Source organism: Scleropages formosus, chromosome 4 (genome assembly GCF_900964775.1).
Source record: "Scleropages formosus chromosome 4, fSclFor1.1, whole genome shotgun sequence".
NCBI classification, from domain to species: Eukaryota; Metazoa; Chordata; class Actinopteri; order Osteoglossiformes; family Osteoglossidae; genus Scleropages; species Scleropages formosus.
Genome location: NC_041809.1, coordinates 28,045,986 through 28,071,322, shown reverse-complemented (window position 1 = coordinate 28,071,322; position 25,337 = coordinate 28,045,986). Strand labels below are relative to the sequence as shown.

General features: G+C 40.3%; 2 protein-coding genes across 2 annotated transcripts; one reads left to right on the top strand and one right to left on the bottom strand.

The window, feature by feature from the left end:
* The first annotated feature begins 13,824 nt into the window (after positions 1-13,824).
* Positions 13,825-16,640, top strand: LOC108934255 (tryptase-2-like). Its single transcript, XM_018751834.1, has 5 exons — positions 13,825-13,970; positions 14,345-14,519; positions 14,820-15,091; positions 15,615-15,748; positions 15,923-16,640. Exons 1-5 carry the CDS (start codon positions 13,919-13,921, stop codon positions 16,094-16,096), a joined length of 807 nt encoding a protein of 268 aa, XP_018607350.1. The 5' UTR covers positions 13,825-13,918; the 3' UTR covers positions 16,097-16,640.
* A 3,947-nt stretch (positions 16,641-20,587) lies between these two features.
* LOC108934287 (cornifelin homolog B-like) lies at positions 20,588-24,907 on the bottom strand. Its single transcript, XM_018751875.2, has 4 exons — positions 24,895-24,907; positions 22,466-22,578; positions 22,065-22,252; positions 20,588-21,022 (listed from the first exon to the last, which is right to left on the bottom strand). The coding sequence occupies exons 2-4, from the start codon at positions 22,563-22,565 to the stop codon at positions 20,708-20,710; spliced, it is 603 nt and encodes a 200-aa protein (XP_018607391.2). The 5' UTR covers positions 22,566-22,578; positions 24,895-24,907; the 3' UTR covers positions 20,588-20,707.
* Between the last annotated feature and the right edge of the window lie 430 nt (positions 24,908-25,337).

Genomic DNA, 25,337 nt, shown 5'->3' with positions numbered 1-25,337 from the left:
TCCATAAGGCAAGGGTACTCAGTGACTTTTTTGCTCCTCAAAGCAGAATAGAAGGCAGGTGCCTTAAGTAACTTAAGGCTTGTCACTTGTCTAATTGTTTTATTTTCTAGTGTAGTGATAATTTGTACATTTTAATCTGATTTATTTTGTTATGTATTAGTTATTAAGGGAAGTGTGGTGGTGCTGTGCCGCACCGCAATGGGTTTGAGCTGTGTTTGCTCTCTGGTGGGTCTGGGGTTCGAGTCCCGCTTGGGGTGCCTTGCGACGGACTGGTATCCTGACCTGGGTGTGTCCCCTTCCCCTCCAGCCTTGCACCCTGTGTTGTTGGGTTAGGCTCTGGCATGCCATGACTCTGCTCGAGACAGGCGGTTTCAGTCAGTGTGTGTGTGTGTATTAGTTACTTATTTCTTTTTCTGGGTATAACTAAGCACTTTGTTGTAGACATATGTCATGTGTCAAGTGGTTTTGCATGTGACTTTCCCTGTACGGATAAATAAAGTACCATGCTGTACTATCTGACCTCTGAGGACTGTGCATTATGGCATTTCCAGAAGTATCTGAAACAGTTCAAGTTGCTTTAGCAGATAAAATATCACCCCTCAACCCTCTACGCTGGTACTGTTCAAACTTTTTATTAAAACCCTTGCCATTTATGATGCACTTTCACCTACTCAGTTCTCCACACTTTCTTAATTTTTTGTCTCTCATTCCTTACTATGCACCAGGAGCAACAAGAGGATGGTCTATGCCATGTTATTAATAACAAGGAATTACTAATAGTCTTCCGCCAGGATACAAACGTTTGATTTCGGGAAATTCATGTTAAAGAAGAATTTTATTTAATACTGCTTTTCTATTTATGTTAAAAAATATTCATAACTGTGAGAAGCACTGCAGGCAGCAGCAATTCCGTGTCAAAATGAATCTTTCATTCTTCCAAGATTCCATTATGCAGCTGATGAGAAACCTGAAAGCAGCCGACCAGATAGTCATCTTGCAGTTACAATAGTCTGTATGTGTTTGGTAAGCATCTCTTCATTACTGTCCTGTTTGTGCAGTTATTCTTCTCTTTTACTGCACTCTGGCCTCTCAGAGTGATGAAATTATGAAAAAGGTGTGAGGAAACTGGAAAGGCACAGAAACACATTCACAAACACATGCACGCAAACGCATGCACTTGCAAACACACATGCACACACACATTACTGACAATTTAGTCACCATTTCACCTTTAACATATCTTTGGGAAGAAACCACTGTGAACATGGGAAGAACATGCAAACTCCCCACAGAGTAAGTGGGGAATCAAAAACACAAAAATATCTTCCAACATCAGTCACTGCGAATTTATTTGCATTGTTTTAATAAGTTTCTTTTGTCTTTATTGTTGTTTTGTTTCTGCATTAAAGGCTGAATTACAGTTTTTCTTGATCGATTTGACACATTACTCCAAACTTCGATCACTGCTCTCGAAACAATTAACACAGCCATCTGAACACTTCATTCATTGTCCTAAATAGATTGTAAGTTCTTGTCTATCTCATACTGCTTTTAAATAACGTGCATACTTCTCCCAAAACACCGTGCACAAAATTCTGCAATGTGTGCAGAACAGTTCATACAGCCAACCAGAACTGTAATATATCAAGAAAAAAGCAATGACTTTCATTGGTTTAACACAAATCACAAACATTTATGTACCATTTTGCTAAACACAAAAAGCAAAACAATGAGACAAGGAGTCGAAAAGACAAAGAATAAATCATGGTTTCTCCTTCAGAGAAGCTGGGCAGAGAGTTCAGTCCAATATAAACAGATCCACAGTGGCTTCAATTATCTGCACATTTCAGAATGAAAACCGGTAAGTAACCATACCATTGAAGTGTTCTGGTTAGACTCTAGTACTCTACTTCTCTACTATAAATGTTCGTACTCATCCAAACATTTGTCAGAATGGAGGTTCGACAACACTCAAGTGGACAAACAAGACTCTTTTCAGTTGAACAAGAGCATGCCATTGTTGACATGGTTGTCTACAAAAACACCATCCATCTCAAAGAAATCAAGCAAAGAATAATACAGAACAACCAAGTATTCCAGAATATTCAGCAATGCAGTCTTGCCACAACTGATTGTGTTGTAAGAAGAAATGCCATCCGGATGAAGCAGGTATACAAAGTTCCCTTTAAGAGGAACTCTATCAAAGTGAAGGAGTTACGATTCCAGTTTGTTCAAGTACATGTAAGCCACACAATTACTGCACTTTTATCGTAAGTACAAAGATATTGTTTTCCTGGATGTTATGTGTCTGTATTATGTGTATATACTATTCCACTCTAAGTGGAAAAATTCAAGCATCTCTGGGCATAGTGCTGCGTCAAAGTGGGAACCCAGACTGTTCTGCAACAGTTACAGTATAAGTTTTGCAATCAGTGCCATTACTTTAAAAAACTCTAACTTATTGTACCTTGTGTTCTACTCTAGAGGATTTTGGAGTTGGATAGCAGTGCTACTCATTTTGAGTACCTGTATATTGATGAAGCTAGCTTCAATCTTAACAAAAAAAGAGGGAGGAATGTGATTGGCCATAGTCAATGTTGCTGTACAGCAGGGAGGCAACATCACACACACACACACACACAAACACTTTCAGAACCGCTTGTCCCATACAGGGTCACGGAGCCTACCCGGTAACACAGGACGTAAGGCCAGAGGGGGAGGGGACATGCCCAGGACGGGACGCCAGTCCATCACAAGGCACCCCAACCGGGACTTGAACCCCAGACCCACCGGAGAGCAGGACCCGGTCCAACCCACTGCGCCACCGCGCCCCCCATGCAACATTACCACATCTGCTGCAATTTCAACTACTGGTGTTGTGGCACACAATACTGTCTTGGGGCCATACAATATCGAAAGGATGCAAAATTTTTTAAACTCGTTCAATGAAATCCTCTTTCCGCAAGTTGACCAGAAGAAATTGGAGCAAAATTTTGTAGTTGTTTGGGACAATGTGCCATTCCACCATTCGGCGCTGGTGCGTGAGTGGTTTGAGCATCACCCACATTTCAGGATGGTGTTCCTTCCACCATATTCTCCTTTCCTGAATCCAGTTGAGGAGTTTTTCTCCTGTGGGGGGTGCGGTGGCACGGTGGGTTGGACCAGGTCCTGCTCTCCAGTGGGTCTGGGGTTCGAGTCCTACTTGGGGTGCCTTGTGATGGACTGGTGTCCTGTCCTGGGTGTGTCCCCTCCCCCTCTGGCCTTATGCCCTGTGTTGCTGGGTAGGCTCTGGTTCCCTGTGACCCTGTATGGGACAAGCAGTTCTGAAAGTGTGTGTGTGTGTGTGTGTGTGTGTGTGTGTGAGTTTTTCTCCTGTTGGAGATGGAAAGTGTCTGATCGCAACCCTTACAGCCAAGTAGGTCTTCTTCAAGCAATGGAAGAGGTCTGTGGAGATGTTAAGGCAGAAGCTTCTCAAGGATGTATTCAACATTCACGGCATTTTTTCCCAGGATGCATGGCTCGCGAGAATATATGCTGTAGTGTAGATGAAATTCTCTGGCTAGATGTGAATGAAAGGTATGATCAATAAAGTTTGGTGATCGCAGTGCATATATATACAGTGTATGTACAGTATATTTTTTCTTTCAGACAACTCATTGTTATACAATAGAACTCCTCAGTAGAGAACTACACGATAAATGTGTATTTGCATTCATGTATTTGTGTGTGTACATCAGACTACATTATACAATCGACAAAGCACACACTTGTACTTTTGATGTTAGTACTAATTTTTAGTAAATGCATTAGTAGAATAAAAGACAGTATTTCATTATGCAGTGGAATTGAAACGACTCAAAATGACTGAGAAAAACTAATAATGATGTATTTACTATGATATGACAGCAAATAAGTTAATCTATTTAAGTGACAATTTGTTTATTAAGGACACTGTATTTATTAATTCCCTTAAAATTGAATGAAATGATCCTAAAATCTTTAAAATTTGTTCATATCTTTCAAAGAAATTCAGTAAAGCTCAAAATAGTCAAAAGTTATTAAAACTTAAAATGAGAAGTATTTCTCATCTCATAGCACTTCATACGGAGCTCCCTGCATCCTCCCACTCTGCTGTTGCCTCGGCAAAAATTACTTTCTTGTTGTTCAAACTACAGTCTGCAACCAACAAACCATTTCAGTTTTTCTTTCCACCTCTGCCCTCTTCCTTCACAGCTGAAGATTCTGCATCATTCTGTTGAGACAGTCGGTTCCACACACACACACACTTTCAGAACCGCTTGTCCCATACGGGGTCACGGGGAACCGGAGCCTACCCGGCAACACAGGGCGTAAGGCCAGAGGGGGAGGGGACACACCCAGGACGGGACGCCAGTCCGTCACAAGGCACCCCAAGCGGGACTCGAACCCCAGACCCACCGCAGAGCAGGACTGTGGTCCAACCCACAGTCGGTTCCATCTCTGACAAATTCTAAGCCACCACCTGCATCATCTATACTCAGACTCCCAGGAAAGCATCATTCTTTCCATTACAACCCCTACCTGAAGCTGAAATCCCTAACCTCCTGCTCTCACACAAAACCACCAACTTCTGCCTTGATCTCATCCCTTCACCTCTTTAACAGGCCAATTCCCCACAACTTACTTCTTTTATCTCTGCTATCATTAATTCCTCATTCTCATCTGGTTGCTTCACCATCTGCTTTCAAAACATCCCATATCTCATCACTGCTAAAAAAAACCCTCTCTGAACACAAACCCAATCCAGAATTACAGGCCAGTTTCTCTTTTCTCTTTTCTGTTAAAAACTGCTGGGCAACAATAAGCTGCAAGGATCACCCCTGCTGGAGACCAAAGTTTAACTCTCAAAATGTATCTTTTGGAGTTACACTAATTTTTCAGTGTTAGGCTAGACTGAAAGTGAATTTGTTTAAAGAATATTCATTATACCTTAATGTCTTGGAGAATGAATCAATATAAAGTTTCACTTTTATTAACCTCTCATCCTGGTCAGAGTTGCTATGGTTTGGAACCTATCCCAGAAACCCTGGGCACAAGGCTGGGGGGTGGGGTACACATGACCAACAACATGAGAACTCTCCAAATCCAGAATGAGCTGGATTTGAACCTACATCTAAACATCCAAGAAGCTGGAGGACAGCAGTGCTACTTGCTGTGTCATCCCATTAATATGCTCTGTGAAAGACATATCTGAGTCAAAAAAGCAGCAAGATTCCTAGCAGGTTCCTAGTCACAAAGCTATCATTTAACCCCCTCCAATTTAAACTGGTACAATATGCTTTTAAATATTTTGGCACCCAGAAGCAAAATCAGTTTTTTTCAGCAATGAGTGAGAATAAATGGAACCCATCCAGGTAGCTCACCCGCATATAGTTTTGCAGCAGTCATCAATGGACTTGATGGAGAATTACAACTCTGTGTCACCTGCACAAGAGTAGAAATTAATAATGATTTTTCAGATAATATCTCCCAACAACAGTATATACGACATACTTAGAATAGTAATGTGGCAAATAGAGAGCCTTGAGCCATTCTGTTTTTGACGAAGGATAACAAAGTTAGTATAGAGTTGTTATTACTATGTAACGAATGATACCTTTTAATATAGGAATGAAACAATTTGAGGAGCCTACCAGAAAGTTCTAAAAAAGTCATAAATTTTTGCAACAGAATGATAGCTAGTAAGGTGGCGTGGTGGCACAGTGGGTTTGACTGGGTCCTGCTCTCCGGTGGGTCTGGGGTTCAAGTCCTGCTTGGGGTGCCTTGAGATGGACTGGTGTCCTGTCCTGGGTGTGCCCCCTCCCCCTCCAGCCTTATGCCCTGTCTTGCCAGGTTAGGCTCTGTTTTTCCACGACCCCACTTGGAGCAAGCAGTTTCAGTCAATGTGTGTGATGATAGTGAGCATATGAATGCAGTTGTGGAATAGCTTTTTTTGCAAGTGAAAGCAAAGGGGAAATTTGAAATAGATCCATAGTGACAGAGCAGTTTGTTGCAGTGGAGGTTGCTTAAGAAGTGGTTTCGCAAGTGCAGTTAATCAAGAACCATCTCATATTGCCAGTATGTGTTTCAGTTATGCAATTTTCTGCTTCAATTGCAGAGCTAATTGATGATTTTAGTAGCTTGGTAAGTATGGAGTTAAGGGAACAAAAAGTGAATCTTCTATTTAGAATTCTTATTCATCAACAAGCTCAAACAATCAAAACATACAGTTCTTGACCAGAAATTATGACGGATCTAGGATTGTCATGCTCAATTTGGAGTCATATATTATTTGTTTTGAAATCTAAGTAATACAGGAAACAGATTACTACTGATATTAAGGGGAACTGCAATACTGTTATTACTAATCTAAATTACTTGAATATATCACAAATAAAAAATCATTTAACTGCACTAGTTCTAATGCATGGCATTACATGTAGATTTCTATTAATAGTCTGACTGCATGCTACTTAATCTGAGAACTCCTAAAGTCACTTTATTGTACATGATCATTTCATTTTTAATAAAAGAAACCAATGTGTTGCTTAGAAGAGAGGGTTAAAGAATGTGACAACTGGTTTATGAGACCAGAGGATGCAGACCCAGGTGTTCCTGCTTCAATGTATCTTCTCAGCAAGAGGGGGATCACAAATGTAGGCTGAGACTTAGACTCCTGATCGAGTGCCTCCATCAGGCCCCTGTCTTCATCTCACTCCGGGAAAAGCAAGTCCAGAGGTCATCTCACTGTGGGCAGAAGGAGCTTCAATATGGGAGTCATGGCAACTCAGTGTTTGTTATAACCAAGACAGGTTAGCGGGTGTGTACCTTGTTTGTAAAGCGTATACTTTGCATCTGTGTTTGTGTGTTTGCCCCAAGAGTTTCTACAGAATGAGACATCTAAGATGCAAGTTTTACACTGTCAATCTGTGGTTAGTTAACAGAAAAAAGTATTCTTGTGCAATTCGAAGTTCTAGCAAGTATGAGTCAAAGTCAACAAAATATCAAGTCATAAAAAATGAATGCTTTTAACAATGATTCAGTTTCAATTCACATAAGAATCTCACTTTTTGATAGAAATATTGAAAAGTGTAATTTATTACTTTCATTTAATTAGTCAAACTGTTTCTTTTCTGTGATAAAATGAGTTAGTTTATATCACTGATGACAAACTGTTGATCCTAGTCACAGTCTTTAAATTAAATTCATGATAGAAGACATTTTTGAAGAAAACTGTTTTTTTAGGCCAAAAATGTTTCTGGAACCCTTGAAGACGGGAAGTGGCTCTGAGTGCAGTAAAGGTACCTAAATATAGTTGCTTACACTGTGAAGAAATTACATCCCTTACAAGGATATATGATATTTACAGGGGATGTAAAGAAGCATACCACCAACATTCAGTTCAGCTGGAATATGAAACTATGGGTTGAGTACAGGCTGTCGACTTGTTAGCACATGTTTTGATCAACATCTGAAAATGCGACAACCTATTTTTGCATGAAAAGCATTGCAAGACTGTGTCCCATATTACCTTTCTGCTTTTAGTTCAGCATGTCTCTGATACCCATGTTATCCTTCAGTCCAGTTCATCAAATACAGATAAGGGGCAAGAAGTGTATGAGCTTTTTCTCAGTGTTGAGAAGAGTTATGGTCATGTAGCTGGCAATGATGATTTGTATGCACTTCAGTATAAACAATAAGGAGAGTCATGTCTTTTACTGGGTTAACAAACTCAAGCTTAAAATGATGTTGTGTTTAAAATTTGAATTCTGGCAAACTTCATGGTGTAGAGTGATAAATTGCATACCTCAATTGTGTCGCTGCCTGGTCTCAGACTCCTCAGGGAGCCTCAGCAGGCTACAGTCTAAGAGGAGATGGGATGCATTATCAGTAGATAATAGTAACATCTGGGGAATCTCAAACTTGATGTTGTTCTCCTTTGAGGAATATAAGTGTTAGCAAAGTGAATCAGTGCAAGAAATTCCTTTTCTTGCCAAGAGCGTTTATAATATTTATGGTCGTTGCACTCACAAAACTTTAGAAATTAGATGGCTCTCCTAGCATATTTGAGCAGGATCGAAGTTTTCTTGCCTCAGCAGATCAATAAAAAAGTCACAAATTTACTGTACTGACGTTACAATATGAAATGTAACATATGATTTCCTACATGAAGTGCTCTTACTTAAAAAGCATTTGAATGAAGAAGGACTCAATGTATAAAGTAAACAGTGTGTGGTGGTTAGATGACAAAGGCACTGAGGTGGGGTGTCACTGTGTCTTCAGCTGCTCTGAAAGCAAGTGGTTACATGGGACTGATAAGATGGCTCTAAGACTGACAGCAGTGTTTGATGCTACAAATAGAGTGTTACCCTGGAGCCTGAGCAGACACTGTTGCTAACATGGTGAATCAATATATTAGCTTGCACATGTCACCTGGCTTAAGGAACAGGTTTTCTTTCACTGAACAAGTCAAACAACATTTCGTTGTTTCTAGACTGTTCTGACTGATCACTCTGTTTCTCAGGCTTTAGATCAGTCTGTACTGTACACACTTTGTGATCTTGAGTTCCACAGATGATGTTCACTAACCCTTCCTTGAAGAAAAATAATACCACATGATTGTGGCTTCTTCTGGATCATATAACACACAAGTCAACTTAGCCAAATATGAATAAGATTAAACAGCAGGGTCTCAAACTATACATTTAGGTCCGCTCAGATTTTGGGACCAGAAGAGGTCTTACCACAAGACTGTCAGATTATGTTTTCTGACTTGTCTACCAGAGAGTATACTGACTAGCACCAACTACTTAATGCTAACAATTTTAACTAGTTACAAGCTTACATCTAGCTTACACCTTTTAGTATGTACTTTACTTGTCCAGGCCATGGTGACTTCCCATCTGGACTACTGCAACTCTCTCCTGTGTGGCCTTCCTACTATTCTCATCAAACCTCTGTAGCTTCTGCTGCTGCTGCACGAGTTGTGTTTGATTTGCCAAAGCGTTTCCACGTATCTCCTCTACTCATTTTTCTCCACTGGCTTCCTATAGCTGCCAGAATCAAATTCAAGACCCTGGTTACTGTCTACAAATGCATCAATAAAACTGCTCCCAGCTATTTACAAGACTTAATCAACACCCCAGCCAGACCTCTTTGTTCTTTTACTTCAACTCGCTTGGTGGTCCCTTGCACAAAAGGTAAAGCTCGGAGGTTCTCGGTTCTGGCTCCGTTGTGGTGGAATGACCTTCCCCTGTCACTCAGAACTGCGGAAACTCTGTCTATATTCAAGAAGGGTCTGAAAACTCACCTTTTCTGGATCCACCTTGCCCAAGATCTTTCCAGCTCATTTACGGTGTAATTGTTCACGCGTCAAAACTTCATGAGCATCCCCTGATACAAGCTTTATTCAGCCACTAGGCTGGCAATGTATGTACTTATTTTTGTATTTTAGAATATCTAAAAAAAAAAAAAAACAATTAGTGAGAGGGTATCAGGATTTCTCTATCCTCTGTTTTATGCACCTACTCGAACGATGAACCTCGGTGCTGCAAGTGGTAGGTGACAAACTAGGTTTACTTGAGACTTTTACGTCTGCAGCTATGTCTTTCTCTTAATGTAATGCATAAATTGTACTTTTGCTGAGATGTACGTTGCTTTGGACGAAAGCGTCTGCTAAAGGAATAAATGTAAATGTAAATGTAAATGTACTCTGCTAAAAGAGTACAATCAGGTGCGGTTATTACTTCACATCTAGGAGACTCGCAACTATTTAGAAGAATTTGAACTAGTCATTTATTTTATGCATAATTTTGAGGCTATTTGGTAAGAATAAAATTGCCTAACCTCCTAAGGGTTAGACTGAGGAACTGGTGAAAGAGTTCCTTACAGACAGTTGGTTATCAAAAAGTAATGTTATCATGAAATGTTAAAAATATAACGGAAATGATGTTGCAATATAGCAACCAGAGATCTTAAGATCATGCTGAGTTTCTTTAAATGCAGCACAGTCACCTAACTGAAAATAAAATCCAAATAAAATCTGGAAAAAAACAAGAAATTTTGGACCTAGATGTGTTAACTGACCAAAACTGGTTTCAGGAACAAAGCTCTGGTGGTTAGACAGGGAACTATATGCTGCTTTCAAGAATTACTTTCAGCACTGTGATGCTGTGCCCATATTTTTCCTCCACTGCCAGCATCAAATCAGATGCTGTCCCAAGGTTCATTCCAAAGAATCACCTACACTTTTCTCATAAAGAAATGGCCACGAATAAAAAAAAAACTAATTATTTTGCCAGATTGGTGAGGAATGATGTACAGGAATGACTTACTTATTCCCATCAACAATAAATTGCAGAAAAGTAAATTTAAACATTATGTCATCTACTGCCCTCCAAAGAGCACAAAATTGACTTGCTGTGAAATTATTCATTTGGTGATGTAATAAATAGTGCCTTAGTGTATGAGCTTAGAAATATGCTCTAATCAGTCTTTTGTAAAGCCCAGGATTTTCAACAGGAACCAAAACTGAGTCATCACTTTAAAGACAGGAGATGCCTGGACTGATTCATAATAACGTCCTTTTTAAGGCTGAGTTGCCCCTGTCTGTCTTCTCATTGGTTGGCATCGTATTTTCCAGTAAGGTGGCTATAAAGAGTAAATGTTCTTATTTTTGCAAATTTCATTAATGTACCTGTGTTTGTGGAGAGTGTGCAGGGAAATTGCAAACAAACAGGGCTCCTATTCCTTTAGAGGGCTGGATGCCTTTAGGCCAGAGCAGAAGTTTTTATTGCTTGACCTTGGAGAATCTCAATGAATGAAAGTTTCTCGGCTGTCTTGTGGCAGCCAGCAAACTCAGTACTGACTGACAGGTCTGATGTATAATGTTATGTGTGTAAAGGTTTTATGGAGTGATTAACTGCAGAAACTTGAAGTCAATGCAAAATGAATAGTCCTGACCATATAAAGTCATTGTGGGTTTCCATTGTACACGCTGACTGAAAGTTTTTAATTCATCAACATACTTTTAAGATTGCTCTGTTGAGGTTAAACAGGTGTGGTGGCACAGTGGCTTTGGCAAGGGCCTGCTTTCTGATTAGTCTGGGGTTCAAGTCCTGCTGGAGGTGCCTTGCTGCAGAGTGGGATCCCATCCTAGGTATGTCCCCTCCCCCTCTAGCCTTGTGTCCTGCATTGCTAGGTTAGGCTCTGGCTCACCATGAACCCACTTGGGATGAGCAGTGTGTGTGCTGAGGTTAAGAGGGCAAGCTGCTTAGTTACACCTAGAAAACCTGTATATACAACAACCCATTAACACACACACATTTTCTGAACCGTTCGTCCCATACGGGGTCACAGGGAACCAGAGCCTACCCGGCAACACAGGGCGTGAGGGAGAGGGGACAGACCCAGGATGGGACGCCAGTCCGCCACAAGGCACCCCAAGAGGGACTTGAACCCCAGACCCACCGGAGAGCAGGACTGCAGTCCAACCCACTGCGCCACTGCGCCACCGCACCCCCCCACCCCTTAACAAATCATTTAAAAATTGAAATTGTATGATCTCAGAAATTTAGGTATTTGCCCGGAAAGCTGCTTATAAAAGCAGAAACTATTTCCTGTATTTGCACAAGAACAAGACTGCATGAGTTGCAAAGGTAGTTTATACACATTTTAAAAATGCATACTTGTAAAAGTAACAGCAATATAGATATTTCTGTGCATTGAAGACAGAATTTACCTTCAGCAATAGCAACAAAGTGTGTGAAAATACATTCTGAACCCAAAGACAGTATGGACATTTCTATGTGTGTTAGAAGAAGAATATACTTGCTGAAGTTTTTTTTAAAATTCATTAAGAATATGCAAACTCTGCACAAAGGTGGATTCATATACACAACCCAGGAGAGATGAGGTACCAGCGCTACATGCTGTACTACTGTTTCACCCCTTAGTTTCCAACTTCATCCTTGAGAATTTGAGGACTGGACCTAACAACAGCATTCTTGTTATGTGCCATCATGTTTCACTGGGGCAGAGAAAGCACCAGATGGACCCAAATCCTCATCTGGTGAGAGCAAACTAACTATCAGTGGGCACCTATGGGCAATGTTTAGTGTCACCGATTCACCTGAAGCTACAGGACACATAGTGCTGCAATTCATCTGAACTGCATGTCTTTGGAATGAAGGAGAAAACCTACACAGATAAGGGGAGAATATTAAAATTCCATATAGACTGACTGGGTATGAAACCCATGAGCTCTTGCACTACTCAGATTCTGTGATGCAGCACTGCTACTTGCTATGCCACACCCTAAGTTTTTAGCTGGTTCATACTGAGTGACATGCACCACGTTTCAGATGTCTATCTAACTACCTTGGCTCTTTGAAAAAAAATAAACCCACAAAGAGGAACCCTCATATGACAAAGCACAAAAGTATTGACAAATGTTGTGTTAACACAGATAACTTCAGGCTCTGTGGCTTCTCTTCTCACAGCTATGGGGAAGTAGTGATGAATGTTAATATCAGACATATTCATCTGTCCCCTTAAACTCCTACATGTTATATATTACAAACAATAAGCTCCTTACTGGACTTCAGCATGTTTTTCCAATTGGGATGCACATAAAAATCCACTCATCTGTTAATTATTGTGTACATTGACCCTCTGGCAAAGACACTGGTACCAGGCAACTGGTGTATTATCTCATTTGATATTCTGTGCTGAAATATTATTGCCAAAATCTTAATAGTGAGGTTTAAAACATGTGCAATTTATCCAAATGCCTCCCAATGTATGAAAAGTATGTTTAATATCCATCCATCTATCCATTGTCAACAACCATTTGTCCCAAGCAGGGTTGCGGCAAGCCGGAGCCTCGCCTGGCAACACAGGGCGCAAGGCTGAAAAAAAAAACCTGGGGAATTCACAATAACTTTAACTTGTTACCTTGTTCGTGAGCCTATGCGACCCATAATTTCAAAGAGTAATGGTCCAAAACAACTATTGAAGCTTATTTGTCATAGCCACCTGCATTGTCCTCCAACACAGACAAATACATGGCACAAATGCAAAACACTAACAAGGTCTCTGGCACAGGTCACAGGTAAAGAATTATTGACTGAAACGACCAAATTAGCCCACTGACACAAGCCACTGGTGCAGAAAACTGAGAGGTGCTGGTGCAAAGACAAAGTGTTCATCCAAGAATAAACTTTGTCTGATTCAATATTATTTAATTTTATTACTCCGTATTTGCTTTTTGACTGCAACATCAGTTGACCAATGAATACAATGAAGTTTTATACAAAATGCAAAGCTATAGTCTTCTGTTCACAGACATCATCCAAGGTTAATTAAAAATTATTGTTTTCCAAAAATGTATTTTTGTAATTTCATGTTGGAATATGAAAAGATTCTGTAAAAATTTATGTTTTTCAGCTTGCTTCACTAAGCACTGTGGAAACATTTTTAAACCTTATGAAACTTAACCAAGGGGGGTGCGGTAGTGCAGTGGGTTGGACTAGGTCCTGCTCTCTGGTGGGTCTGGGGTTCGAGTCCTGCTTGGGGTGCCTTGCGATGGACTGGCGTCCCGTCCTAGGTGTGTCCCCTCCCCCTCCAGCCTTACGCCCTGAGTTGCAGGTTAGGCTCCAGCTCCCCATGACCCCATATTGGACAAGCGGGACAGAAAGTGTGTGTGTGTGTGTGTGTGTGAAACTAAACCACATGTGGTTTGTGATGATGCAACAGCATGATGGGTTTATAAGAGTGTCACGCAGTTTGCCCAGGCCGTTGCATGACAGCCAGTGAAAGTATCACTTTTACAGATCAGATCATTAATCAGGCAGAGTGTCATTCAACTGTGTGTGGAGCCCCGTGTGTGTAGAAGGCCAACATGGCAGCTTTGGTGCTGTTACCTCTAGTTCTGCTAACGATCACAACTGAAGGTAAGAGAACTACAAGTTAAAAAGTTGCTCTACCACATTCCATGTTTTGTATTACGTTACATTATATGTTACATGAATCTACTGCAAACTGTAAGAAAGCAAAAAATGTTTCTTTAGATCAAAAGGTTTCAACTGCAGTCTGAATTTCCTTAGTAAACTTTACATTTAGATGACGTTAACTACACAGAAACATCTTGTGTTTTTATAATGTAAGCTCATTGGTAAAACACATACCACGAAAATGATCATGCATTTACATCCTTTTCATATTTAGTGGGAAAATAAGAGTTAAGATTGAATACAGTGGTTAGTTACTCTTTGTGCAATTTCTCTAGTATTCTGGGATGAATTGACTCTCTTGTTATCTCTCTCAGCATCCATGCCACTCAGCTCAAAGAGTTCAATTGTTGGAGGTCATGATGCCAAAGATGGGCAGTGGCCCTGGATGGCCTCCCTGAAAATTTCCTTAAATAAAACACACGATTCTTCTTGTGGAGGGTCACTTCTCAATGACCAATGGGTGCTGACAGCTGCTCACTGCTTAAAAAGGCAAGAATATTTAGGGCACTAAGTTTCTGTCCAAACTTGGCATATGTTTCTGTTTTGCATATATAGCATAACTAAATTTTCCATATGTTCATAAATACACATGACCTGTTTGACTTTGACATAAGGTAGTTTTGAATTTTGTTTGTCTAGTGCATGTGAGTGTGTATCAAATATTCAATATCAATACTGAATGTTCTCCACAACGATGAATCAAAATTAAGAAGCATTCATCAGTTTGTTAATGCTGCTCACAATTAACACTAAAGTACATTAAAAACTAAGATCTTATATATTCCACAGGCGTTTTGATAAGCCACGGTCTTCAGTGGCATTGGGTGCATATCGCTTGTCCAAGAAGTCTGCACATGAAAAGAGATACAAAATTAAGAAAGTAATCCTCCACCCTAAGTACAAAGACGTCAGCTCCGGTCATGACATTGCTCTGGTGCAACTGAATGAAAAGGTCAAGATGTCCAAATTTATAAAACCTGTCCAGTTGGCTGCAGGCAAAGACAAATTGGGAAAACGCTCCAGATGCGTAGTTACTGGCTGGGGAAGGGTAAATGAAGGAGGTAAGCATAGTGCCCTTTTCTCTTCCTGCCTTTCATTTCCTAGTTATGTACACCCATTTACATAACAGGATATTTATATATTCACTATATGATATAACTACTCTACACAAAGAGACTTTTGGGAGCGTAAGTGCTCCCAAAGGTCTCTTTGTGTAAAGTATAAAGATGTGTCATTCTGATTAGCTACTCCCTTTCTCTCCAATGTTCCATCCTAGTACTTGTTCATCTTGAGCTTTCCTTGTTCACAAATAGGAGCTAGAACTTGCCAGTCAATTATTTCTTGACCATAGACCTCCCACATGTCATGTATCTCCACCTTATTATTCTGCTGCATGGAAAACATATTCCTTTCTCTCTCATTAGCAAATATGTATGAAACAAGTTTTTTGCAGTTTTCACACTGTTCATTCATATCTATGAAACATGTGAATGAACAATGCAAGAAGTGGAAAAAAACTTCCTCCTTCTGAGTATGCTGCAGCTGTTCACTTGACTGGTGTCTTTTCATCTCTTTCTTCTGCAGTTCAACTGAAATTTCCAAAAACACTTCAGCAGGTCAGAGTGCCGATTGTTCCTAATAAATCCTGTAAGGGCAGTTATCCAGAACTTTTACCCCAGATGCTCTGTGCTGGTTCCAGGGGCAAAGATTCCTGTCAGGTGAACTCATTTAAGCAGAAATGTGCAAGCCATCTTCCTTCTCAATAGATTTTATGAGATAATGTAACAAGCAATATATATTAAAGGTTAAAGAAAAAAGGAACATTCCAGTGTCTGCAGTTCTAAGTCAATTTGTGAACATGGAGATATATGCAATTTGTTCCCCCATTCCAGGGAGACTCAGGGGGCCCTCTGGTGTGCAAGAGTGGGAAAAAATGGATCCAGACTGGAATTGTGAGCTATGGGAAGGGTTGCGGCCGTGCACGTTTCCCAGGAGTCTTCACACGTGTGTCCAGCTACAGGGACTTCATCAAGGAAAACATCCGTCTCTTCACTCCAGAATATTAAAAAACTTCTACTGCTACTTTTCATATTTGTACTCTCAGCCTTTTGTCTCCATGTCTTCTTCCTGCAGTGGTCTACTTGCATCGTGTTCATCTATTGACTAATTGCGTGAAAGTTTTGCAGACTTGTCATAAAAAGGCAGCATATAATGACTGACTGTATGAATGTGTGTCTATATTTGGGGATGCATAAACTTTCAAACTCAAAAACTTCTAAATGGTTAGGGTTAGTACCATCCAACGGCTTTATGTTTGCATTAAATGGTCTTTTCACTGGGGTCATCAACACCCCATTTGGTCAAGCAATTCAAAACACTCAACTACAGCTGTAAAGAGTGCTTTGTTTTATGCACATTGAGTTCTGGCAGTGACTCCCCACTCAGTTTACTCCAGTCATTCCATTCCACCATGTTGCATGTCTTTCTCTGCCAGTCCAAACAAGATCCATGCACCTTTCACCATCTGCAATAACTCACACCTTAACAACTGAGAGGGAGTCCCCTACTAGCTGGTGCTGGGAACAGAACTAGGAATTATCACAATAATAAGGGAACAACAGAATAAAACATCCTTCAATTTCATGAATCTGTCCCTTATCATTAACTGCTTTCCAATGCATGGTTGTATTTTTCTCAAGCTCTTCTTCAGATGCATTGTGCATAAGGCAGAATACATCCTAACATGTCACACTAGACTATTGCAGGTAAATCCTACACACTCATTCACTAATAGATTTGTTATGGAGCTTGTTAGTTCTTACGTTTACTTGCCACAGAAGTTTTTTCATTACTTATTACTGTACAGCCTGGGTCCTGGATGACACTAACCTCATTGCCAGTCTCTCTTGTTTGAAACATGGTGTTAGAAGTGCTTAAATAACTCATTTGTAGCCTCTGTACACCATGCGAGATGTAGCAGTGCACAAAATTGTGAATGCAGGAAACATCCTGGTTCCTGAAAACATGCAAATGGTGAGCAAAGTGAAAAAACCTTACAACGGAGTTTGATGATTTCATGCTACTGTGAGGGTTCAATGGTAAGCCAACTAAGATGCAAGGAGCTACACTGCAGACAATTTTGAGCAGTGTCTCACCAGATTTCTAAACAAAATCAGAGTCTGATGGAGGAAGTAAAGGACAACACAGCAAGTCATTCACTTCCAACAACCTCACAAAGCCATTTGCTTTATAGAGGATCTCAAGGAATTCAATGGGTTTTTGGTATTAGGTGAGGTTGTGCTGTTAGAAATATTAACTATGCCATGTAGTAAAATCAAATGTTAAATCAAGCCTTGGGAATTAGACTATTTTAGAAAGGAATATGTTTTGAACATGCAGGGTATGAATAATTTCTCAGAGAATTTATCTGTCATTACCAAATTTATTGTGTAAGAGATAAGAAAAGGCAACTATCTGTGACTGACTAGCGAAAGTGAACTGATGTGACTCACCGCACTCATAATTATGTGCTTCATTTACACATATCTTAAGGGTTATGATCCAGGACAACTTTTTTCCTTGGCATTGCTAGTCTCCAAGCAATGCTTGCAGGATACTGAGAGGTGAGAATTCACTTGAATGACAAGACATTGTGACACAAGAGGTCATGTGCATAATGGGGGGAGACACAGGGCTGTCTAAACACACACACACACACACACACACACACACACACACATTTTCAGAACCGCTTGTCCCATAGGGGGTCACGGAGCCTACCCGGCAACACAGGGCGTAAGGCCAGAGGGGGAGGGGACACACCCAGGACGGGACACCAGTCCGCCGCAAGGCACCCCAAGCGGGACTCGAACCCCAGACCCACCGGACAGCAGGACTGCGGTCCAACCCACTGCACCACCACGCCCCCTGCCTAAACACATCGGTACAGTATTACAAACTCCACGAAGGCAATGGAGATACAATTAGAAATTATGTAGCTCTCTCAATAAGTATATGGAGACAGACACTCGAACCGTGGAATCCTGGATCTGTGTCCCAGAGCCTGACCTGACCTGACCCCAAACCATTGCGGTTCTGCCCTGCCCAGCACGGACTGCAAGGTTCTTCATTTGTAACAACCAAGAACACTAAAATCCTGTTCTCATCAAAATTTCAATCCGCCCCTTTACCCTGCTTCTCCCCTTTTTTGAAGAGGAGACACTTTGTCAGCCTATCTACATGACCTCTTCTGCACACCATCAAGAGCTGAAGCCTTGAAGCCTCTATGTGATGAATGGAAAGAGTCACATTTTCTCAGCCCTTTAGGTTATATGTTTATTGAGTTACAACTTATTGCTTACAGCTCCAAGTAGTTCAAAATGAAAGTTTCAGACATAAATATCCAATGACAGAAGTTGCTCAGTACGCAGTTACATTGTTAGCATTACATTGGGCTAAAGTTCTTCACTGACAGTTGAGGCCAGGCACACAATTAGTTCATATGGAATCTAGAAAATCAAGCTGCAGACTAACCTGTTTTTGCTGACTTTTCTGATTATGTCTCCTCTTAGTCTGAAAAGTACATGACTTGATTGATGTGCGCTTGCTGGTAATAAAGAGAAAAAGTAAACCTTTCCAAGAAAAAAAAACACATAAGAAGTATTTAAATAAATGTGAACTTCTTCACTTACACATTTTTTAAACTATATCAGAAAAAAAGTAGTGTGACACTATATTAGAGTGAATAGCACAGTTCTTTTAAGTGTACATTCGGAATAAAACTAAAAACTGTGAATCACACAAACACATTTTCTGAACCGCTTGTCCCATACAGGGTCGCGGGGAACAGGAGCCTACCCGGTAACACAGGGCATACGGCCAGAAGGGGAGGGGACACACCCAGGACGGGACGCCAGTCCACCGCAAGGCACCCCAAGCGGGACTCGAACCCCAGACCCACCAGAGAGCAGGACCCAGTCCAACCCACTGCGCCACCGCGCCCCCTAACTGTGAATCATTCCATTATATTTTATGATTTGCTTATTTTTTCTTCTACTTTATAAATAAAATAAGAAATTAAAGATTTTTTATTTAGTAGCTGCTATTTTTACTGAATCTATAGGGTAATGGTGAGCTATCTGTCGAAATTTTATTTTCACTATAAGTAGCTGTGGGGGCGTGGAGGTGGAGCGGGCTTGGCTAGGTCCTGCTCTTTGGGGGGTCTGGGGTTCCAGTCCCACTTGGGGTGCCTTGTGACAGACTGGCATCTCGTCCTAGGTGTTTCTTCCCCCTCCAGCCTTACGCCCTGTGTTGCTGGGTTAGGCTACCAGCTTGTCGCAAGCGTGTGTGTGTAGGGGGCTGTGCATAGAACTCCCCAAACATGAAGGCTGTCAAGGGGGATATGTCACATTTAAATAAATTAATTATTAATAAAATTAAAGCACAATGATGCAAACCAGAGGATAGAAACACAAACACATGAGCATACAAACGAGACAGTAGAGTGCCAGACAGCAGGTGAGAGAGTGAGTGTGTGGTTTCCTAAACACAGTGTGTGTTGGGAGAGCTGGTAGCATAGTGGTTAGAGCTATTGCCTTACACCCCAAAGTCACAGGTATGCACCCCACCTTTGGCTGTAGTACTCTTGGGCAAGCTGTTTACACTAAATTGCCCCAGGAAAATTACCTAGATGTGTAAATAATTGTAAGTTTGTGGTAATTGCAACCTTAACATTGTAAGCTGCTTTGGAGAAAAGTATCAGCTAAATGAGTAACTGCCTCAGAGTCTATCTCTTCTCAGCCTTTTACCAAAGATGAAATCCTCTCACAGTATCTCTAACACAGCTGTTTGGCATTATTTTCATGTCACATTTCAGTTTATCATGAACCAGATGGACCACATTGAATAAATGACAATCCAGGTGGATTAATGATAATTAATAATCATGATCCAGATAAGTATAAAACTCTCAGGAGACTGAATAATGGGGATGAGCACATGTGCACAAAAGCTTTATGGGGTTGTCATGAAATCTGGATAGAGTGTGTTTGAAAAAGGTGAGATATTCTAGACCTGAAGCCTATGGAGCGGCATAAAAAGAAGGAAAAGCATTAGCAAAATGTAAGACAACTTATGCAATGACATTCAGTATCAGCTTGAGAAGCTGATTTGCCATTTGATGGAGGAATATGAATGTTATGATGTCAGTAGTTATGATGAAATATAACCATAACCTGGATCAGAAGCTGGGTAGATTGTGTAAGGAGAAATGGGGAGGGGGGGATCCATTGAATGTTGTTTAAGAGATGTCACCATGACTGGATTATTATTGTTGTAATTGTAATATGCTTTCAGACTTTCAGAAACAAAAATTAATGTCAGTGGTGACTTCAAGCCCCTTGACTGGAACAGTGGACAAGATGACTAAGTTGTCCAACTTGACAGAGACAGAGTACCTAATGAATATCGCAACTTTAGACATTGATACAAAAACAGTTTTATGAAGGACATGTTATATATTGCCATCATCAGATAGAATAAAGAGAGATATGCACTGCGGAACAGATAGCTGTCACCTGAGCAACTCATGCTTACACCTTATCCAACCACTTCTCTAACCTTTACAGCCATCATCTTCAACAAGCCGGGCAAGTTTGAGACATGTCTGGGACGAGCGTTCACTTAAACTGAGGTGGCATGTTCATGTTAATGGGCTCATGAGTCGTGTATGATGGTGGTGTAATGATTCCTGGCTGTACAGAAATAACTTCAGGTTGGGATACCATGACTCCAGGTTGAGGGGTTATGAGTCCAGGCTGGGGAGCTACAACTACAGGCTGAGCAGCCATGACTCCACCCTGGATTGTGATGACTTGGGGTTGGGTATTGACAAAGAGAAGTGGTTGAGAGCGGAGGTCTAGCTCCCTGGAAATCTGAGTCCAAGAGCAGCATGCACAGAAGGTGGCAACAGGGCAGTCTTGGCAGATACTACCCTAGAGAGAGACAGAATGAAACACAAAGAACAGATTTCTGTCTTCACATCTACATAGAATTTAGTCAGTAGAATCCTAGAACACATCTCCTACTTTATAAGATGCATCATTTCATCATACAAAATGAATGAATGTAAACAAAATAAATGACTATCTGCAAAGAATGGTTTAGTGCATAAGTATCTGGAATATTTAAGACACTCTTCCATATAGGGTTATTTTACTAAAATATTAATTTAAAGTCTTTGTTTATGGCTGCCCATCCTGGTTGTGTCTCCACCCCCTCCGGCCTTGCGCTCTGTATTGCCAGGATAGACTCTGATTCGCCGCAACCCAGCTCGGGACAAGCAGTTTCAAACTGTGTGTGTGTGTGTGTGTGTGTGTGTGTGTGTGTGTGTGTGTGTGTGTGTGTGTGTGTGTGTGTGTATATTACAGCAGGAAAACCTTATGCCTGTGAAAACACAGATGCGTTCATTTCTCACGTAAAGGGATTAATTTATTCCACAACTTCTGTATCATTCATAACATAAAATCAAGAAAAAACTAAACATGAAATTGCAATATTAAAAGATGTGAGGAAACTGCTAACAGAACAATGTACTGTTCATACAACGGCCTTCACAGCCTGTAAAAATGTTTTGCTGCTGTTCGCCTTGTCAGCTGAGTCGCTAGTGTGTTCTACTTTCTACCCGCAAAACATTGTCCTTGGACCCAGTCACTGTATTTCAAATGCTGCACGTCTTGAAACTTTGAATGTTGCATCTTGCTATTTAAGTATTTATATAACCCTCCTCTAGGAATCTGGTTGATTTGCAATTGACGTTTTTTAATGGGATTTATTGTTTCATTTTTCTTTCCTAAAGTACTTTACTGTAAGCAAGATGGCCTAAATACTATGTAATAAATTAGGGTGCACTTTTTGAGTCTGTTTTTAAGGCAGAAAATTTGCTTAACACTCAAAACACTTCATACTTAATACTTAAATTTTAGGGTCAGCTATTGAAGGATGTGAGTAATAGAAAGGCCACATGTGGGAAGATACCTCTATTCCATATTTGTTGCGTACAGCAACTCGCATGGCCAAGGAGATGGGAGGAATACACAAAGGTATGCCTGCCAGTGCCATGATGCCTGCGCTCACCCACTCAAATAAGGGTACACAGGTATTATCTCCAGCCTTCTTAGCTGTGGTGCACTGGAAGCAGGGGAAGCACCAGAAGGAGTAACAACCTGAGGACAGAAAAATGGCAGGTGTAATGTTAGAATTTACTATATTCTTACAATCTTGTCTTATTTTTTTCCAGTAACTATCCATCTAGTTAGAACAATTTGTCAAATTCTGAAGTTTTAGTAAAAAAAATCTAATGCATTATTATTATTATTATTATTATTATTATTATTATTATTATTATTATTATTATTATTATTATTGCTGACACTCACAGCTGTTCATGTCATCAAAGCATTCAAAGATGCCTGTGTTCCATTGCTTGGATTGGATCATTTGAAGAGCTTGCTGCTGGACTATTACATTCTGTGCCATGATGACTGCTTACCTGCCAGCAAACAAAAGTCATATTGTCATTTTCTTTGTTATTCTGAGATAAGGAATGTGCACCAAAATATACAAAAACTCCACCCTTGCAAAGCCATTAAATGTATTAAATATAGGCAGTCCCCGGGTTACGAACGTCCGACTTACGTACAAGCCGTAGTTACGAACCACCCCCTTACTCACCGGAAGTAATTTTTTTGTCACCTTTAAGTAACAATTAAATGAAAACTTCATAATTAAGCCTATTGTATTCAAAATTTGAGTTACTGTATATACAATGATTCATAATAAGGAATGGGCGCTACTTTACAAAGCACATCAAAACATTGCATGTCTACAGCATTTTATCAGCTTGTGTGCGTGTGAGTGTGAGGTAGGACAGACTTGCTTTTTTTCCTGTCAACAGTGTCTCATCTGTTACTAGATATGGCTTTTTTTTGTTTTTACCCTCCTAACCATGGCACCAAAGAGTAAATGTGATGCAAGTGATGGTAACGCACCAAAGAAAAGCGAAACAATCATGATGGAAATATGCAAAGAAAGGTACACGATATATGATATACTAAGACGAACATTTGACAAACTGACATTAGATACCCAACATACCTAATTGTTTCGACTTACTTCAAAATCTGACTTAAAGACAGAGTGAGGACACGGAACTAATTCGTAACAAGGGACTGCCTGCATTTAGAAGTTCCTCTAAATGTTGATAAAACCATTAAAAAAATATTCAAGTGAGCTTTCAGTACTTGCACAGACAGACCAAGTGAAGATGACTTGTTGATCTGCATGAGGCATCTGAAGCACAAAGTGACCACTTTGGAATTTGTACAAACACTTTCTCTTACCTATACATGCCAAGGTCAGGTAACCTATGATTCCCTTTCTCTTCTGCATTGCTCTTGAATTCCTTTTTGTCTCCACAACTACCAATTTTGTCCATGCTTGTCAAAATCATGTGTCATTATCCGTTTCATTATTAATCAAATTTGTTACATGTCTTTTTACCCCAGTCTAGCTAAAAATAATCATTCTTGTAATCCTTTGTTAGAATAAACTGAAATTGAAGAACGCTTTCATGTGAGGGCATTCTGAACTTGTGAAAATTAAGAAAAACTGTCAGAATATTCAAATATTTTCATTAATTCAAATGTTCAATTACTATTTACTCATTTGGAAGTATTTTTAAAAAGTCCTTTATGTTAGACCCGATACACCATGTATAAATAGTGTGTAAACCTATATATCACAAGGCAAAGTGAGAAAAAAATGCAGTTTCAGTTTTGATTTGGATTCTAATAACAACTAAGTGTTACTTCATCCCAGATTGCCACAGGAAAGGATTTATTCAAGGATTTACTTTATATCATAAAAGAATAACTGCCTGAAAAAAAAAACGAAAAAACCACACATTGTCTGAACTTCTTGTCCCATGCGGGGTTGCGGGGAGCCGGAGCTTAAGCCGGCAACTCAGGGCGTAAGGCTGGAGTGGGGAGGGGACACACCCAAGACGGGACACCAGTCCATCGCAAGGCAACCCAAGCGGCACTCGAACCCCAGACCCACCAGAGAGCAGAGACCAGTCTAACTCACTGCGCCACTGCGTCACCGCACCCCCCCCCCATCCAAGAAACCAAATGAATTGAAATAAAATTGAAGCAAACTTTTACGTTTTGTGACCATTGTCATGTGGATGTCAAATTTAACACAAAATATTTGGAAGGAGAAAAACCAAGTTGTTCTCAGTGTGTGCATGTTTCTGTTATTATTATAGAATATTAATACACCGGACTAACTGCAGTCATATAGCTGTATATGTACACTTCAACATATCCACAGACGTGTCAGTTTTTGGACTCATTATTCTTCTTTGGTCTATTCTGGTCCTATGACCTTCATGGAATGTTCTGGTATAATAAATCAATCGAAAAAAGAAATGTGCATGGTAGGGAACTCTGAATACACCACTAGGTGACTGTGATCAAAAACCTGTAGATTCAAATTCTGTTCTTAGGGTTATTGCTACACTCAATATCCTGCAGAATCTGAGACAACATTTTATTTAGTCTATGTGAAGTACCAATATGTGCAAAGAAAGATTAACAATTTATTTTTCATCTGTTCAGAAAGGGAGACTAATTGCAATTATTCTGATCTTATATTAAAAAAAAAAGGATTTTTCTTGGTAACAGAACAAGTAGAGAAAAAATGAATTTTCTTGACAGTTGTCATTTAAGCATTTCTTAAAGTAAATAAAAAACATAGAGACCAGAAGTTGTGCATATCAGACAGTTCTGAAGTAAAATGTCCTTACCTGAGAACACCTTTATCCCCACCTGTCTAGAAATTATGGTACTCAAGTACTCACTCGTAAATGCTTTTATACCCCTGCACATAAATGCAGTCTAACCTGAATTTGCATCTGGCGATGTCACTGTTTCATTTTACAGCACATGGAATTTGCTGACAATTATCCATCGGGGGGGCAAAGACCCACTTGACCAAAAATGAGACAGATGGTGACTTTGTGGGCTCTAAAATGGCATAGTGATAGAATGGCATGGTGGTAGAGCGAGTAGTGTTGCTGTCTCACAGCACCTGGGTGGTGTGAGAAGATGTGGGTTTGATCCTTGCTCAGTCTGTGTGGAGTTTGCATCGTTCTCTCCATGTCTGTGTGGGTTTCCTCCCACAGTCCAAAGATATGCTGTTCAGGTTCACCCATAGAGTGTGAGTGATAGAGAGAGTGTGTTCCACTGA

Bases quoted from the DNA above. Each gene is read 5' to 3' on its own strand.
- LOC108934287 (XM_018751875.2), bottom strand. From the start codon at position 22,565: ATGGCACAGAATGTAATAGTCCAGCAGCAAGCTCTTCAAATGATCCAA. The intron at 22,253-22,465 runs GTGAGTGTCAGC...TTCTGTCCTCAG, and splicing joins CTTTGATGACATGAACAGCT to GTTGTTACTCCTTCTGGTGC. The intron at 21,023-22,064 runs GTATCTTCCCAC...GTCTCTCTCTAG, and splicing joins GCAACAAATATGGAATAGAG to GGTAGTATCTGCCAAGACTG.
- LOC108934255 (XM_018751834.1), top strand. From the start codon at position 13,919: ATGGCAGCTTTGGTGCTGTTACCTCTAGTTCTGCTAACGATCACAACT. The intron at 14,520-14,819 runs GCAAGAATATTT...TATATTCCACAG, and splicing joins GCTGCTCACTGCTTAAAAAG to GCGTTTTGATAAGCCACGGT. The intron at 15,092-15,614 runs GTAAGCATAGTG...TTTCTTCTGCAG, and splicing joins GGGAAGGGTAAATGAAGGAG to TTCAACTGAAATTTCCAAAA.